Here is an 18,144-nt window from a genome sequence, read left to right on the forward strand (position 1 = left end):
GCTACCTAGGAAACACAGATATTTGTTCAACCTTTTTTTTACTGTAGACTATCAGGCAGTGTGAATTTGGGGCAATTTCCCCCAACTTCAGTATAGTTCTGGCACAGCTAAGAGGAGACTTAACCCCAAGTTATTTACTGAGATTTATTTTTGAGCAATGCAGAAACAAAAAGGCCCAATTATAATCTTATTTAGACCAAACTAATTCCATTGGCTTTAGTAGATTTGTTCCTGACTGACAGAGCTCTTCCTGAGATCTGAAAGAAAGCCCAAAGCACCACTTAGCACTGAAATCCTTCTTGTTATTTTACATTTCTTTGGAAAATTGCATGAAGTCTGTCGTTGTTTAAGTCACTCCCTGAAATAAAAAATCTTTGCTGCAGTACTGTGGTTACAGACCCATACTGTTAATAAAAACAAATGCAAAACTCTAGCAAAAGTATCAGTTCTGTCTGGAAAATTGTTGGTTTTACCTGCTCAGTCAATACAAAAGTGTGTGTGCGTGCTTCTAAAATTGCCATTATTAAACAGAGTGAGAAGACTGACAAGCTGCCTGTCCAAGGCAAAGAAATCAGATGTTCCAGCAGCTCTGGCTCTGGACACCGCCAGCAACCCTGGCTCAACTTCTTTCACATGGTAAAAGCCACGCGAAATTCATTTTGAAGACCAGGTTATTGCAATGGTATATGCAATGGTCTTGGTTACATCAGGACAGCAAGGGAAACACCAGGGGAGAATAAATAAATGCCAAGGCTCTGCGCCTGCGAGACGGCAGCCACCTGCAGAGTGCCTTCAGGAAGCCGAGCCACTGGTCTCAGCCAGGAGAGCACAAGCGGCACCCGGTCAGCGCAGGCGCTGCCACCTCCCGCAGCAACAGAGCTGAAGGCTGGCCGAGACCATGAGACTCTGGCATCCACAGCAGCCCCCAGCACAGGGCTGGGGCTGGACATGCCAGCCCCCTGGTTCACCTCGTTGCACCCTAGCCAGGTTTCAGTACTGCTGGCCAGGGCAGAGAAGGTGAAGCAGGGAGGGGAACAGGCTCTGGTGCACCTGAAGTCTCCACAGAGGGGTTCAGGCATCCCACTGCTCCATCCCAGCTCCCTCTGCTATGCCATTAGCTTTCCAGGGATACAAACTGTCTTTCTAAAGGAGTGTCACGCTCTAAAAATGAACTAGTCATGGCAGTACATCTGTATCATTTCACTTTTGAGCCACTGCCTTCAAAGGAGAAATCCATAAGGAAAAGGATGGAATAAGATGTAAACCAGCATTAACAAATCACATTCCCACCTGATTCCAGTCAATTCCAGTGACTTTGGTGAAGCTGCAAATGAGACTGTCGCTACATGTGAACTGAATATATTGGGCCAAATTGGTGTCATGCAGTCATAAGGCCACCTATGCTGTAGGAAACTCACTGAACTAAATTAATTAAACATACTATGAACGACACCAGAGATCACATCTGGACAATGACTGGCAGCAGCTCACTCATGACAGTCCCTAAACGGAAGCCGCAGAAACATTTCTCTTGCTGTATCGCAGTAGGGAGCTTCTGTCTGAAAGTAAAGCAAAATGCTCTGTAGAGCAGGGTGTCTGTTGGCACGGGTGCGAGCACGCTGCATGAAACAGCTACTCTGCATTTGGATTTAAAAGACTCTCAGAAATAACTTCTCAAACTTGGCTTTAGGGAAGATGCATTTGCTTGGAACTTCTGGCTGACGTCATGAGATCCTTCAGATAACACCATTTGGGGGTGGCATTACCTAGGAATAAGTTAAGACCTTCACACCCAGCAAGTCTAAGCCAAACACGTCTCCTAGAGGTGTTAGACAGATCACAGCCCCAGAGCCGCACCGACCTGGTTACCAGACTTGGATTCTCAGGAGCGAGTGGTAACACCCAACTTTCCCCCATCCAAGGGTGGCTGGACTCGAGATTGCAGTGTTATGCTTTGTCACAACAACCCATGCCATTTTAAGCCCCAAGTTATATTGCTTGAATTTGCATGACATGATTGACTACCAAAAAAATAATGCACTTCCCTGAAAGATTTTGTTCTGTTTTGCATCTCTTAAAGGGGGCCAAATCCAATTTCCACTGTGGCCAGTCAAGAATGGGACTAGACCTGTAGTCTACCTTTCAATCGGCCACACATAGTCAGTCCAAGCCCCAGCCCGTCCTGATCCATGCTAAAGTACTTTGCAGAATTTGGGTTTTAGCACCAAGTCATACTCTGAAACTATTAAATAAATAGCAAGTAAAAAGTGATGTTGATTCTTCTAGCATTTTACATGCAATGTACATATTCCCAGTTATTATTCTACCACAATACTTCTCACAGCCAAAGCTCTTATTTTATAAACAATGTGAAGTAAGGAGACAGTTATTTTTATAAGGGATCATAACACTAAGAATGCTTATGTAATAAATTGTCCTGTCAAAATGGAAAAAAAAACCCCAAACCATAAAATGAGGCTCTGTTCCTATTTCCTTTCATGCAAGTACAGATCAGGTCACTCATCTTTATGTAGAACTCGCTTTACCAATGAAATGCTCAACTAAACCAGATATATATTCCTCCTCTTTGAAATATTCAGGATCCAAACTGAGTAAATGCCTCTTGTGTTTAAAACACAGCTCTAGATTAATGTAGATATATCCTAATTTGTACATCTAGCTGTGACAGAAAAGTCACTTTATTTACTCCTGTATGAATAAAACATACTTCCACAGCTCACGAAGTCCAGTGAAGTTATTTCATCCCATATGCACAACTGGTAAAATGCTGCACCTCTGGGGGGCACATCACCCCTCCATTGCTTCTCAATGACTGTCACTTTATTCCATTTGCCCACGTCACCAATGACGTAGGTATTTAGCACAGCAGGAACGACGCACTCTCCAGGAGCCAGCCAGCAACATCTCCTCCTGCTTTGTTACCTCTCAACGGTGCCGGTGACATCATTAGGGAAGGCTGCTGCATGCAATTTAAACTCTATGGAAACACAACACAGCCTCAGGACTTCGACCCTTTCCCATACATTGCTGCAGTTGCTACAATGAACTCATTGTGTAATTTGGAAAAAGTTACCTCAATGCCACAGAAACATACTCGTGAGCAATGTGGAAAGCTTCTAATTTTAAAGCAGTCAACCTCAGCATTCTGTATTGGAAAAATACCTGTAAATCAAAACTAATTTGGAGCCAGAATGGTATAACAGGGAAAATGTAATGAAGTATTAGCTTAACAAAGCAGGTTAGGGTGAACTTGGAGCAAGGCAGTGTTGCCAGTATTGATAGGTATGTGATCTTGAACTTGTCAGCTTTTCATTAGATTTCTGTAAAATATGGCTGACTACAAAATAGCTTAAGTAAAAAGTGGTTTTGATCCCACAAATGAAAACTAAGAACACTTAGAGAGAGAAGCTATGATTTTTTAACAGAACTGTTCTGAGGCAGATAGAAGAAAGGCTGGAACGACAGTTTCAGGTAATAAACAACCTTTTCCATTTAGGTTATTTATGTCAATCAATCCCTTCTTGCTGCCTTTTCATTTCTACATCATACAAAATTATATCAATGAAATACTCCACGCCTCATCCATTGTCATACCTCTTTCTTGTTTAGTGACTAACTTAGTTTACAGATCAGTCTAAGTATCGACAGTTAATAATCCTGTTTAAATAATATGCCTCTGGATTTTTCTTCTTCTAACTGCCTTTAAAAAATAAACAGCTATTAAAATAGCTTATTTTTAAATCTCTCCTAGCACAATAAGAATAATAATAGCATCTCACATTTTCCATAGTCAATAATCTGCCCCTCAAGTCACGGGAAGCTGCAAAACTTTGGCTTAGCTCACTTCTGAGAAGCTGCATTTTAACACACAGATCATACAGCACTTCCATTTAAAGTGCTGCACTGCCGTGGACTTGACCAGCAGGTCACAACATGCTTTGATTTGCACTGCAGTCAAGATGCTCACCTGCTTAATGTGGTTCAGAATAAGGAATGAGGTCTAGTAACAAAGCGTTACCTCTCCTGGACCAAATAAAGTGGAATGCATGGACTGCATCCAAAAAAAAAAAAAAAAAAAAGCTGGGGATGGCAGTGGGCATCTCCGATGTATTTCCATTCATTTACAAGAACATATGAAGTTCTGCTTCCTCATGTGCAGAGAGAAGAGATGCATGAAGAGCTTTGCTACTTAAGGCCCCTTTCAATACCTCTCCTCGGGCTTAGACACATCCCACTATGGAAGAGTAATTTGAATTGTAGCTTCCCACTCTAAGCCTTTTGTTTCCCAACTTGAACTGTCATTCTTCCCTAGTCATTCACTTTCATCCAACCATGCCCCTTCATCCATCCAGCTGGAAATACCTGAGCAACCTTTTTGTTCTGGGCAGATGCATGGTTTTGTGTTCCAGGTTCAGAATTTACAGTTTATTTCACCTGCCTACTTCCATGAAAGACATTAAAAAACATTTTCAATGAGAAATAGAGGTTTCAGTCAACCTCTGCACCAAGAACTAACCCAGACCGTAACAACAATAGCCTGTAACAAATATTGACACTTTGGGTGCAATACTTCCTGACAACATAGAAGAGACAGAATGCAACTACAGCAAGCAAGAAATCAAGGTCAGAATCCTAAACAGATGCTCAGATTCCCAAAATATGAGAGGTTCCACATCATCATTACTAACATTTTAATGGTTGAACTTGATGATCTTAAAGGTCTTTTCCAACCTAAATGATTCTATGATTTTGGTGACGGTTGATGAGACAAGTTTGTCAAATCTTATAACCAGGACAAAGCTCTAACAAAAACGTAGATAGGCTAACACACACTGGAGGAAAAGACAGAGAGATGTTTGCCTTATTTATTAGGCAGCTAATCACATCTCTCATTACCAGTATCCTTCAGATGTCTCACCTTCCAGTAGCAGTTCTGAAGGACAAAGTATCTTCACAGGCTAATATCTTTCCGGTATTGATCTCAAAAGCACTTAACAAAGCAGGCGGCACAAACTCAGGAATTACAGCTTTTCTAAGCTGAGAACTTCTAATGTAATACTTCAAAACAAATTGCATTTAATATTTTAGACTACAGTACTTAAAAAGACAACGTAATACTAGTTAGGGGGGGCCTCCCTAGCCAAACTTTCTAACATGAAAAGGGCTAATGTTTAGTGTTTTCAATGTGGTTAGTCTTTCCTCACTATTCTAAGACTTTCCTTCTAAGTATGGTAATTGAAATGAGTATTGGCTCCTCAGTTATATCTGAAATAGACCCAAAGAATAAATTCTAAAATTAAGGAGATGTGTACATAAGATTCTCGTAATAAAAGTGTTGTCAGAGTTGTGCTAGAGCACAAGTACATAGCTTTGGAAATTCTGGAGTCTTTTTCCCTCATTTAAACTGACTCATTCCTTCTTGTCCACAAACCACTTAATTACAAGGAGGTTCCCAGCTGGATGATAACATAACAGATTCTCTTTTAGCCCCAGTCTTTACCTCACTGTTGCAGCAAGAGGAATCTCTGTAGTCTACAGCTAGCTGCACACCAAGTTGCTGCTTGTCTCTCTAATCTCTTCTGTAAAATCTTCAGATTCTACGTCCGGCTGGGATAAAGATCAACCTCTAGGCAGGCAGCAGTTGTTTAAGCAGCAGAGTTAAAACGCCAAACTGCAATGCTCTTTTTGGACACATTCACGTATCTTCCCGCATGGCCCCACTGCAGGACTGAATTCACCATGTAACCTACCTTTCCCCATCGTAGTCACCAGTTCTCAGGGGCTTCTTGTAACAACAAGGTAAAGTATTTTTTCCACACTTTATAGGTCCAAACACTCCATCAAATCGCAAACAGAAATACACCTCTCTTTCAGACCTCTCTGCATTAACGGAATAATGCATAATTCTCTGCATTAATAAAAGCCTCCAGTCTCCTTACTGTCATAGTGCACATATAAATGCATACTGAAACCTGCTTTCTGTAACAGCGAGGACCCTTCTGCGCTCCTCGGGGATGGCACTAGCCCCCTCTGCTGTCACACAGCAGCACCAAAGTCAGCTGAAACCCCAGTCGCTCTACTGTGCACAGGGAATTTCAGGGACAGCTTTCTAGATCCTCCGCTAAAGATCCTGAGCCATAAAACCTCACAATGACATTCTGCAATGAACTCTGCACTTCAAGACAGCTTATTTTCAAAGACAGTGACTGTGTCTAGAAATAATCATCCACAATGAGCTTATTATATTAGTTACTTGCACTGATCGAACACCTAAAAACTACACTAGGATGACAGGAAATCAAAGCCATGCTAATAGAGCTATCAACTTCTATAAATGCATCAATAAATCACTGATATCTCAATGTTTGTCTTAAAACCCCATCTTCTAAACTCTTGTGATTACATGAGACTCAGTTCTGTTTTTTTCTCTACATGTGTTTTGTTCTCTTGGTTGCAGAGAGAAACTTGAAAACATTAATTTCAGAAATCCAGATGGCAAGTAAATTTCAAATGTAACATCACATGATTCTCGTGTTTTTCTTCTTTTTTAAAGCAACCCCAAAATGTCTTACAGCAGCTGGCTAGCAATACCAAAACACATTCAAACGCGTATTTACAAGGCTTCCTGCCACAAGTGCTAGCCTTCGAAGCCAACCCTGTACTGAAGGCGCAATAACTCCAGAACAAAAGGAGAGCCATCAGCTCTCTGGTGATGTTTTACACTTTTGAATAGCTAGATTTAGAAAAGCTCATTAGTCTGACCAGCTGTGTTGATCAGTCCTAGGCCACACAAAATCATCTCAAAACAAGATCTATGCAGTATATCCATATATAAAGTCTATATTGACCAAAGACCTCTTTTTATTTTTTCCTTAACGAATGCGGGCCACCTATCACTCTTCTTTTCCCAGGAATTATATCATCACCACTGGCAACATCATTTAATTGTAAACCAAATAGGGGAATGGAATACAAAAGGGGTTCCTTCAAGACAAGGATTACAAAAACATATATACATAGCAAACATAAAAGACAGAAACAATATTAAGATCAAAAGCAAACACAGGGAAAGAGAGATTATAGTATCATTTGCAGTACTTTGGGTGAAGGATCACAATCCACACTAATAAAAAGAGAAGAGAGTTTGCTGAATATAGAAATGCACATATTTTACACAGGGTCAGTAAGCTTGTGATGGGATGGCAGCTGTACAAAACTTCAGGAATCAAAGCTGAGTATGTTCATTTACATTATACTCAAAAGTTTCAGAGAAACACAAATGTTTCAGTTCTTTGTAAGAGAAGATATGCTTCCCAAAATAGAGAAAAACAAGTCATAAAATAGGTGTGGATTACCAAGCCAGTGTGAAACTCTTACTCTTTCTGGTGTTAGTACAAAATAAACAGTATCTATAGCTTCAGTGAGCCTACTTGGGTGAGTAAGTTTTCATCTATATTAAAAAAAAAAAAAATCACAGTCTAGCTCCTAATTAATACTGTTTTCAAATTGCAAGAGCTACATATTAAATTCAGGCCAAGACTGGAAGATTAAAGTCTTGCTTGAGCTGATCTGAAACCAAATTTTTTGCAGTTAATCCTATCAATAGATAATATTTTCCTTAAAAATACCTACCAACTTTCCAGCTAAAAACTGTCAGTCAGCCAGGTCAGCCTTCAAATTTTGCACTGACTGTAAACAAAAACTACATAAATGTGCAATGCTGCAAAAACTGAAAAGGACTGGTAAGTGCCACTGCCACTTAAGCCACTAACATCATTTTACAAAGCTTCTTTTTCAAATGTCTGCTTCCTTCAAAGTCAGTAGCAAAACTTCTGTCAACTTAAGTGACTGCAAGGCCTGAGAGAATAATCCTTTCCCAGCTGCACATTCTTAGACTGATGTTGAGTTACTGGTTAAAGACTGACAAGGCAAGGAGGAAAGCAGATGCCTCTTTTATCACTAATATTAAATACACCTGACTAAATACACATCCACACGAACATGGAGAGTAGAGTGGCATTTATTGAAAACAAGATGCCACTTTCTAGCTAGCAAATAGTTCCCATCCCCAACACACTCTTTAAGAGAGACAATTGGCTGAGGAATCTCACAAAAAATAAATCACTATTTGCCATAATTAAAGAAAGGACCTTTTTTTTTGGTAGAATGCCCAAATTATCCCAGATTTCCAAAGGTATAACCAAAAGCAGAGTATATGCTAGAGCGTGGAGTTTTTCTAGCGCACGGGAGAGAACAGAAGGTGTGTGGCTCTGGGCCATTCCAGCAGGCATCAATGAGCAAAGCACAAGACCCACAGCATTGTGACTTCAAACCGCCCAAAAGTCAGAATTACTCCAACTCACAATGCTGTTTAGATCATATAGCTATCCAAAACAGATCCATTAACAATCAGAAGCAAAGTCAGACTGCCCATCCCAGAGCATTACAGAAAGAAGTGTGATGACATCAGTGCCCATGAGTCATGATGTGTCAGCACCCAGCATTATATCTATTTTATAACATACATTAATTTCTTAGCCAAAGCCACATTGCACAGAATACTGTATGGTCTGCGAAAACTTTAAAAACATATTTTGCAAGGGAAATGTTTCAAAAGGCTGAAGCATGTCTTCTTAGAACATCACTGTCAAATGTGTAAGGATATAACAAATTGATCAAGTTTTCTTAGTATTTGGTAGTAGGAAACGCTCAGCTTCCTAATACTTCAAATTAAGCCTGCAATGGCATTTCTTCATTGTGTATTTACATACAACAGTCTGATCAAAAGTTTTAAGGCTCTTATTTCTAAAAAAAATGGTCACAGTAAAGAAGTGATTAAATGGAGTTAACGCAGCTATTGGCAATACAAAGAAGGATGCTCATTTCATTTGCTATTGTACAATCTGGGGCATTTCACTCCATGCTTTGGCTTTCTTCTTGGCCAGGGACAGCCACGGTGGTTCAGCAGGGCTGCATGGTGTCATTGGCAGGTTAGAGGAGTGTCTTGCTTCCTTTTCAACAGCAGGAATCACAGATGCTTCCTGAGCAATAGGTCCAACTTTACCTGCCAACAACAAGATATCCATCACTCATCAGAAGGCTAGAGAGTTAAAAACTCTATTTCTGCCAATAATATTTCCTTCTCTCTAAAGCAATCGTTTTACAGCCCAGAATGTTTGTGACTCAAAAATAAGTCAGAGGAATTGTTAAACTGGGTATCGCTAGCACTATCTGGTCCAGCTACAACAATGGCAAGGACTAGCTATTGCAATGGAAAAACTGTTACTAAGCTGTTAGTGAATAATCTGACCATAAAAGAATCTTCTCCTCAGTCCCAACAGCAAGTGTCTAAGCCCTGATAAATGAAGAAGTTCTTCAAAATTCTTCAAGCATGTGGAGACTATAGCCCCAGGTATTTTTATAATTCATATATTCTTGGCTAACTCATTTTTTAATCTTTTCAAACTCTTAATTTCCATGACAGTGCACAGCAAGGAGTTCCACAGGCTTATTCTGCTCTGTGAGTGCAAGAAAATCTAGGAATAAGACTCCTGAGTATGCAGGAAAATGGAAACAAAATATCTGCAGGGCAAGGATCACCCCAGGCTTGCTGTGGGGTTAAAAGTAATTGGTATATGGGTTTCAACACTGAGAAGTCTTAAAGATTTTTTTTCAGTCTTCACTGCCAGCACAAATATTGCTCCAGCAATATTATTGAATACTAGGTAGGGATCAAACCAGTGTTTTATGTTCTTGGACTTGTAAGCCAAGAAGGTGGGATTCTGTTGGGACTAGGTGTTCCTCTTCATGCAGCCTAACACAACCTGTCATCCTCACAAAGGATGGAGGAATACAGATAACACTCCTTGTATGGCTTTGAGTTACTATTTAGAAAAGGCCTCCTCCATCCATCTTGTTGGAAAATTTTCAAGATTAATGTCTTCAGACCAACAACCTGGAATGGGGCTTCACAGAATGCATCTCTGAACAGATGCAGCTCTCATTTCTCAAGATATGGTTCACAAGTCTTTCAACATTGTGCGCTCTCCATCCATTTCAACCCAGGCAGTACTTCATTTCTGTGTGTAACTCAAACTGAGAAAATTCAAACTTTTTCTCATACTTGATTAGTCTGTGCATGGCATGTGGCAGGCATGATGAGGCCGCTGTGCTCCAGCACAAGAACAGAGGCCACATGGGGACTTAAGCAATGTTAAGTACAAGAAGCTTGATCTTGCTTGCACCAAAATCAATGGAAAATGTCCATCAGCTCCATCAGTCACAGTCCTGAGCAAAGCCAAAGAAGTTCCCGATCTCCACTCAGGAGGTCACTGCTCTTTTAAAAATCCTGGCTCATTGGTAGTTCTTGCAGGAGGCAAGCTATACTTAGGAATACTGGAGGAAGTATACTATCCATTAAAAACAGGCTGCAGCTCTACATACACTGCACATTTTTCAGAAGTATCTAAGGTAATGTAGAAATTTAAGTGTTACTGAAATTTTGATTTTGGAAATGAATTTTCACATTTTGGGAGACTTCCTTCTTTGTAATAAGCAGAAGCGAACTCTAAAGCCCTTTGCATGCTCTCAACAGCACAAGGTAAAACAAAACTCCAAAACGGTGGCTCATGCCTATTTGAGGGAAGATGGGCTTTGAGACAAACCTTACCATGCTTAGGGTGAAGTGGGAGAGAGAAGAGGCAAGCTAAGTGTTGGTTGACAGACGGCTGAATATGAGCCAGCAGTGTGCCCAGGTGGCCAAGAAAGCCAATGGCATCCTGGCTTGTATCAGAAATAGCGTGGCCAGCAGGACTAGGGAAGTGATCGTCCCCCTGTACTTGGCACTGGTGAGGCCACACCTTGAATATTGCGTTCAGTTTTGGGCCCCTCGCTACAAGAAAGACATTGAGGTGCTGGGGTGTGTCCAAAGAAGAGCAACGAAGCTGGTGAAGGGTCTGGAGCACAAGGCTGATGAGGAGCGGCTGAGGGAACTGGGGTTGTTCAGCCTGGAGAGAAGGAGGCTGAGGGGAGACCTTATCACTCTCTACAACTACCTGAAAGGAGGCTGTAGAGAGGTGGGGGTCGGTCTCTTCTCCCAAGTAACAAGCAATAGGACAAGAGGAAATGGCCTCAAGTTGCACCAGGGGAGGTTTAGATCGGATATTAGGAAAAATTTCTTCACCGAAAGGGTTGTCAAGCACTGGAACAGGCTGCCCAGGGAAGTGGTTGAGTCACCATCCCTGGAGGTATTTAAAAGACATGTAGATGTGGTGCTTAGGGACATGGTTTAGTAGCGGACTTGGCAGTGTTAGGTTAACAGTTGGACTTGATGATCTTAAAGGTTTTTTCCAACCTAAATGATTCTCAGATCCTAAGTAATCTTCCCCTGGTTATGACATGGGCTGTCATGCAGCAGTAACAAAACAGTCACAGTAAAGTAAGGATCTGATTTCTTGGAATTCTCTTCCAAATTTAGCTGACCTTGAGCTGTCCTGGCTCTTGCTGCTGTATACAGGATGCAGAAAACCTTGACCATCCATCAAGAAAACTGCTAACAGTTAACATAAGCCAAAAAGCAGGATCCAAATTAATAACTCCTCTGGATATTAAATCTACATCCTTTCCACCACCAGCACCTTCAACTAGACAAATTGCTGGCTGTGCTAATGGGAACCAAATCAGAGAAGGAGAGTTTACTTTTGGTATTCCCAATTTCCTACTCATGTGCTGATGGTGCTGAACACTTCCTAAACAATAGGGCATGGTTTTCTGAGCAGTAGAGGAGTAGTGTTTTCCGTAAACATCAACACTGGACAGAGCTCTTTGTGGTATTCAAGAAGTGGAAGACTAGAATATGCCCATAAATGCTATCCCTGGAGGGGAGGAAACAGTCATTGGATGTCGGGAAACCAGGCCAATTCTTGGGAAGAGGTGATGCAGAAAAACTTGTAATTCTGCTGCAAGGACCACAATTAGTGTAAGTTCTAGTAAACGAGTAGCAGAGTACTTTGTGGAGTTCTGAATTTTGACTGAAGGCTGCTGGGCTTCCAAGGTGTAGATGATTCAACACAAAGAAATCCAGTCTGTTTGTGCCAGTCTTTCAAAAGAAGATCTTCTAATCTGAGCAAAAATCTTGGCATGTTTATGTTTCACCTCTCACTTTGCACCTAAAACCGTAAGATGAAGCTGGCCTGTAACAGAATTCTTTTTAAAAACTATTGTGTTTTAATCACACACACACACAGGCTGGCAACTGACATCAGAGCCTCTGTGTTGGTGCACATCCTCAGCTGGTCAGCTACCTGTAGTAAGGGAGAAAGCTTATTTTGTAGGACCTGTAGAATCAAAAATGGATAACAGCTCTATAAACAACTACTACAGGGAGCAGGCACAGACATACCCCCTAATATCTCTACTACAACAATTCTGGATGCTGGTGGATTATAAGGGGAAAGCGGCCAGGTGCACACGCTCTCTCTAGACAGCACCTCTTACTTACAGTATCAGCAACAGGAACCTGGAATGGAAAAGCCACTGCTCTGACACAGTGGGGTATTTCTTATCTTCTTAGGCAGTATCTGAAATCAATAGCTTTCAGCTAGCACAACATGCTTTTACAGCTGAAGAACTGGCTTATCTATATCTAGCTGGAGTGTGTCTCTGAGGTTTGGCACCACACTGAGTAAGCAGGGAGGGATAAGCTGCAGCCCAGCAGTAGCCTTGGAAGAGGTATGTGAGTCACGATGTCTGAGTCACACTCTTCCCCTGCATCTTTCTTATAGAGAATCACAGCTAACAGGGCAGGAGAGGGGCCATCAAGCCTCTGTGTTCACCTGAGGGTGGAACTGACTCTACCTAAATTATTCTTGATACATGTTTATCTATTAAACACATCCAGCAATGGAACCTGCACACACTCGGTAAGCAACCTATGCTATTCCACACTTCATCACTCTTATTCTTAGAAAGTATTTCCTAACATCTAAGCTCAATCTCCCCTGGTGCATTTTAAGCTCATACAGGGCATAAAGACTAGTCTTGTTCTCTGCAGCAAAAATTAAGTTGTCTTCTCTAGACTAAACAACTCCACTCCCATCAGTATTTCCTGGCTGACTGGAGGTCTAGAAGACCTGACCTTTTTTGCTGCTCTCTTCTGGACACTCTCCAATTTCAACTGCTATTCTTTAGTAGTGACCTTTGCCGGTAATAAATCACCATACTATCTATATGCCATTCCATGAACTGGCAGTGGAGATAAAAGTTCCACACTTGCTTTCTCTGCTAAGTGAGCAAGCCAATATGTTGACTTATATGCAAACTATAGTCTGAACAGGCCTTACATAAAGTGTGCCGATTATCAAAAAAGGTAGCTATCTCCCTCCATTACCTGCCACCCACACCACTTACTGGTGTAAACTGTAGCCACTGTGTAAAGATGTAAAGAAAAAGAATACCTGCTGCAGCAGACACACTGGTCTTCACGTGCATTTTCCTGTCCTGAGAGCTCAAGCTGGAAGACATATTCTTCTTCAGTATGTTCTCGCTGGCACAGTTCCCTTGCTACAAAAGGAGGAGAGAAGAAAAGAATGCAACTAAGAAACCTGCTAGCCACTGGCACTCATAAAGCTCACCCTGGCAACATCTCTAAACCTGACTATGGAAATGCAGCAAAAGCCAGCCAAGGATGGTTGGGGACATCCTGTGGGAGGGAGGGAGAAGGCAAGAAGGAAGACAGCTGCTACAAATACAGGGTTACTTCACATGCAGGCAAGTTATCCTCTCTCCCTTACGGATGGGCAATAGAAGAACTTGCCCAAGCTGACAAGAAACTTGTACAAGAGTCAGTGGAAAAGCCAAAATTTCAGTACGCAGTCTCCAGAGCAGAGCAGTGAATGCAGTCTGTAGGTCACTAATGGTGAGGAAGCTAGGGCAACTCAAAGCAGCTCTTGGGCTACATAAATACATTCTGGGCAATAGGCAAGCTCTGAAAAGGTTCAGGTTTGAGTAGTGCAAAGGAACTTATAGGAGGATCCAGCTCTGAAACTAATCACTGTGACAGTATAGTCACACATGTGTTTGCTCACTTGCATCACTTGTCTGTCTCAATACATTTTAGAGGCCAGTCCTGAAAATCTCCGAGTAGTGCTCACAATGCGCCTCCCATAAAGATGATATTAAACAGTTTGCAAAAGTACCCAGATAATCTGGTGCAGGATTCACACCCATGCAACATTAGTTGGTACTCTACCTCCTCTTGATCCACTTTGGTCAAAGCTTTGTCTTCAGCTATATGTTCTTTGGCAAGAGGGTGGTCCTGGAAACCCTTTTGTTTTAGTTTTGCCATGGAGACCCAAGCTGGTTCAGAGGAAGCAGTTTCCAAATGTCGAGAGGAGACTTTTTCTACAAAAGAAGCATTTCTGAAGTAATGAAGGGATTTAGGTCAAGTCAGTCTAAAGCTAGTGTTCTGTGTTTAAAATCCTTCAGCATCTGTAATACCCTTTGAACACTGCAGAGATAAAATTACCTTCCCTGATGATTTTGTCCTTGGCAATAACTGTTTTTCTATTTATTCTGGAGTTTTTGACCTGACTCTGCTTCTGTTTAAGTTAATGGCAGAAATCCCACTGAGATCACTGTGAACCGGATTTTGCCTTTGAAACAACATCCTTACATTGGAGATTAAATGAGTATGATAACCACTATTTTTTCATGTAGGCAGTAAAATACAGGCTGCCTTTTCACTTTTTAAATATTTTAAATGAAACAATTGTAGAAAATAATAGAAAAACTAATCACACCTAATGCAACTCCTACTTAGGGTTTGAGCTGCTGTAGTCTGGAAAATTAACTACAAAAGAGCAGCAAGTTTTAAAAAGCTGTGTTAAAACTCCAACTATATGCAAAAGTAGGTCGCACCAGAAATGTTTCAAAGGCCCTTAAGCTATTACTCTGTTGTTATTCTTGCTGGAACACACCCCTCATTAAGATAAGCCAAGAATTCTCTTGACGGGCCAAATCATCAAGCCAATTAAATTATGGTGCTGACGAACTCAAGGCTAAATTTGGTCCTTGTCAAGAGGATTTTTAACTTTTGTTTGCCACTCTGCCAAAGTTCTTATACAACCATTGTTTTCTACAATGTTTGGATAAAAATACAGCATAAATACCTGAAAGTTTATGACCATTTTGCTTCTTTGCAACTTCTTCTGATCTTGTCTTGGGAAGACTTTTATCTTCTAGGAGATCTGTTTTTTTAACAAATGATTTTGTGCTGACAGGAAGGCCTGGAGGTGGCTTCCCAGTGCCCACCGATTTCTGATCCTCCTTGACTGAAGCAGAAGAAGCAATGGGAACAGCTGAGGGGATCAGCTTTGGAGACTCAGCACGGCTTTCATTCTGGTATTTTAGTAAAGAAGATGTTCTCCTTAGTCTGATCCCAAATGGGTTTTCAACATTTTGTGCTTCATGGTCAGCCCACTCCATAGAAGAATTCAAATGCAAATCACTGTCCTTACAGTTTCGATCAAATCTATCTGAGCTGGTTTTTGCTGATTCCTGGATGACTGCATCAAAACGTGTGTGTTCTTTTGTCATTCCTTCAAACAACTCTGGTCTTATAGGGGACGTTGGGGAACTTCTAGTATAGGAATCTTCCTTTGAATTTGAACCCCCTGAGAGAGATCTTTGCCATGCTGGTGCAATGGTAAATCTGACTGGTTTAGCAGAAGCAGTCTTCAGTGGACTTTTTACATTTTCATCTGAAGATCGACTGTCTTCCACTGTTTTTCTGTGAGAAGCTGTACTGCTTATCTGGTACTCCTTACTGTCATCATCGGAAGAGATATGACTCTTCAAGCCAGCCAAACTTGAAGAGGCAAGACATCCAATGGAAAGTTTTTCAGAAATGTATGATGTGTTGGCCTGTTGACTGCCTTGGTTACCCTTCAAAACAGAAACAGTTTCTGCTGTAAAACATACTTCCAATTCACTGGGAGTTAGTATGCAACCTGCTTCCAAGACAGATGCAGCAGTGTCTATATTTTTTTCTGCATCGCCTTTGGATGACTGAAATTCCATTATTTCACAAGTTTCTTTGTCATTTCTTGTTACTGAACTGTTTTCAGGCTTCAAAACAGCCACTGTCTTGATGTCAGAAGATGACTCTGAATCGGCTACCGCAACCTGTGAAGTGCTTGGTGCTGTATCTGAGACAGCGTGGTTGGAATGATTCTCAATAGTACCCAAGCCGGCTTCTACTTTGCTAATAAACAGTGGATCGCCCTTTTCCTGGTCTTTGATGTTTGGGTCCACAGAATTTACTGAGGACCTTTGCGCAACATCTGCCAATATATCTATGCCTTCTATTTCCACACCATTGCTAAATAAGTCAGCTGCTAGTATGTCTGGAACCACAACAGTTTCTCCTTCAATTTGTTGCGATTTTGGAAGCGTAGATACTTCAGTATTAGTATTTTGCTGATGTAATTTCAATTCATCAGCAGACTCATCTGAATAGTACGACACTTTTGCACTGTGGTGTTCCTCCAGCTTCACTGGAGAAGGCTCAGGTCTCAGAAGGGGTGCAGCTGCTTTATAGTGATGGTCCATGTCCGGAAGGCATGCATCCTTTTGCAGCAAAGCACAAGAGTCTTCTGCCACAAGTGTGGAATCACAAGAGTCACGGGCAGCATCAGTGGGACTTTTTACACCTGGTGTCTCCTTAGAACCGCTTCCCTTTGCACAATGTCCCACCTGGACTGATAATCCTATAGTAAACAGAGGAGAAGAGTGTGCACTTAAAGGTTACAATTCAAGCACCATCTGTGAATCTGTGTAATTCATTCCAGATAGTGTGGTCATTTAGCATGAGTTCCCCATGTCTGGCCACCATTGTCTGATAAATAAGGCTGTTAAAAGCATATTTAGAAATGGGCTGTCCAAGTGAGGAGACTAATGAAGTTTTTAGTTTGAACATACCTAATCCCGGGAATGACTGAAAGTTGTTGCTGTCTGCTTAAGGTGTACCAAATCAGTTGCTGTTTATTTCTTTCCTGTGCACACCCCTAGTCGTAAGACTACTAGCCAGATCTCCCTAGACATTTCTTCATGTGTATGCCTAGAAAGCCTGTCTAGAATAATCTAGAGGATTTTCTGTATTTAAGCAGAACATCTCAGCATCAGGTAGCTCTGCCTCCTGCAGCTCCAGCAGGGCTGCTGAACATCTGGATAGCTTAGATATGTCTGCACACACATTAACTCTGATGTGTGACAGCCTGAGGTCCTGAGTCTGCCCTGACAACAAAGTGCCACCATTCCCACTACACTAGAGCATTACCATCAGCCAGTGCATTTGTAATGCAGTGCTAAAGAGAAAAGTCTTCGGTGCTGTTTTGGAGAAATTTCATTTGTTTTTACAATTTACAATTACAATTGTGCTGCGACTGGCAATTAGCTATTATTCAAATTATAAGGGGGGAGGTGGCAAAGGAAGATCTAGTAAACACAAGCCAATTAAAATCACCTTACACACATAATAGATACAATGCTGAGGTTAAGGTTTTTCTGAGTTTCAAGGAACTCGGATCCACAGTCAATGAGATCTAGCCAACTGTGTAGCATAGGTACGTCTGAACATGGTACTTTCACCGCACGTATTTTTTTAATGCTGCCCTCAAAGTTCACCATTTCAGCACTGTGTTGAGTGGAGTACATAACTTTTTCCATCATAACACTTTAGCAGCCAGGATTGGTTTTATGATATAAAACCAAAAGATGCCTAGTTTGAAAGGACTTACAATTCAAATAGGTCCTGTCAGCCTTATGCAGAAGAGTTCAAGCACTCAAAAGTAGCAATACATAAGTCTGCATTACCTTCCCAATCACTTTTATGCTGGTCACTCTCAAGTAATTCTGTTGAATTTCCCTTCTTTTCTGGAGTTGCAGAAAGACATGCTTCATTTTCCAGCTGCTCCACCTAATGAAGTGCAGTAAGATCTTTTAATTAAAGAATAAGGCACAAAAATTGTATTTTATACACATGCATGTTTATGAATACTCAAGACATAGACACAAAACCCCCATCCTGTAATTTACCAACACTGTGAGTAATGTACTATTCCAATT

The 18,144-nt window shown here is 41.3% G+C and overlaps 1 protein-coding gene across 7 annotated transcripts in view; it reads right to left on the minus strand.

Annotated features, from left to right (window-relative positions):
- Positions 1 to 6,862: 6,862 nt before the first annotated feature.
- KIAA1210 (KIAA1210 ortholog) overlaps positions 6,863 to 18,144 on the minus strand; it is a 46,169-nt gene continuing 34,887 nt past the window's right edge. For 4 of the 7 annotated variants that reach the window (XM_072877109.1, XM_072877103.1, XM_072877106.1 and 1 more), the window contains 5 exons: positions 17,893 to 17,995; positions 15,189 to 16,787; positions 14,270 to 14,421; positions 13,476 to 13,581; positions 6,863 to 9,085 (listed from right to left, as the gene is read on the minus strand). In XM_072877109.1, the coding sequence (XP_072733210.1) occupies positions 8,913 to 9,085; positions 13,476 to 13,581; positions 14,270 to 14,421; positions 15,189 to 16,787; positions 17,893 to 17,995 (2,133 nt within the window). In that variant the 3' untranslated portion in view covers positions 6,863 to 8,912. The remainder of the gene's footprint in view (positions 9,086 to 13,475; positions 13,582 to 14,269; positions 14,422 to 15,188; positions 16,788 to 17,892; positions 17,996 to 18,144) is intronic. The other 3 variants (XM_072877107.1, XM_072877104.1, XM_072877108.1) reach the window with 1 other exon arrangement.

The sequence above is a fragment of the Ciconia boyciana genome, chromosome 12, assembly GCF_034638445.1.
Source record: "Ciconia boyciana chromosome 12, ASM3463844v1, whole genome shotgun sequence".
Classification (NCBI taxonomy): domain Eukaryota; kingdom Metazoa; phylum Chordata; class Aves; order Ciconiiformes; family Ciconiidae; genus Ciconia; species Ciconia boyciana.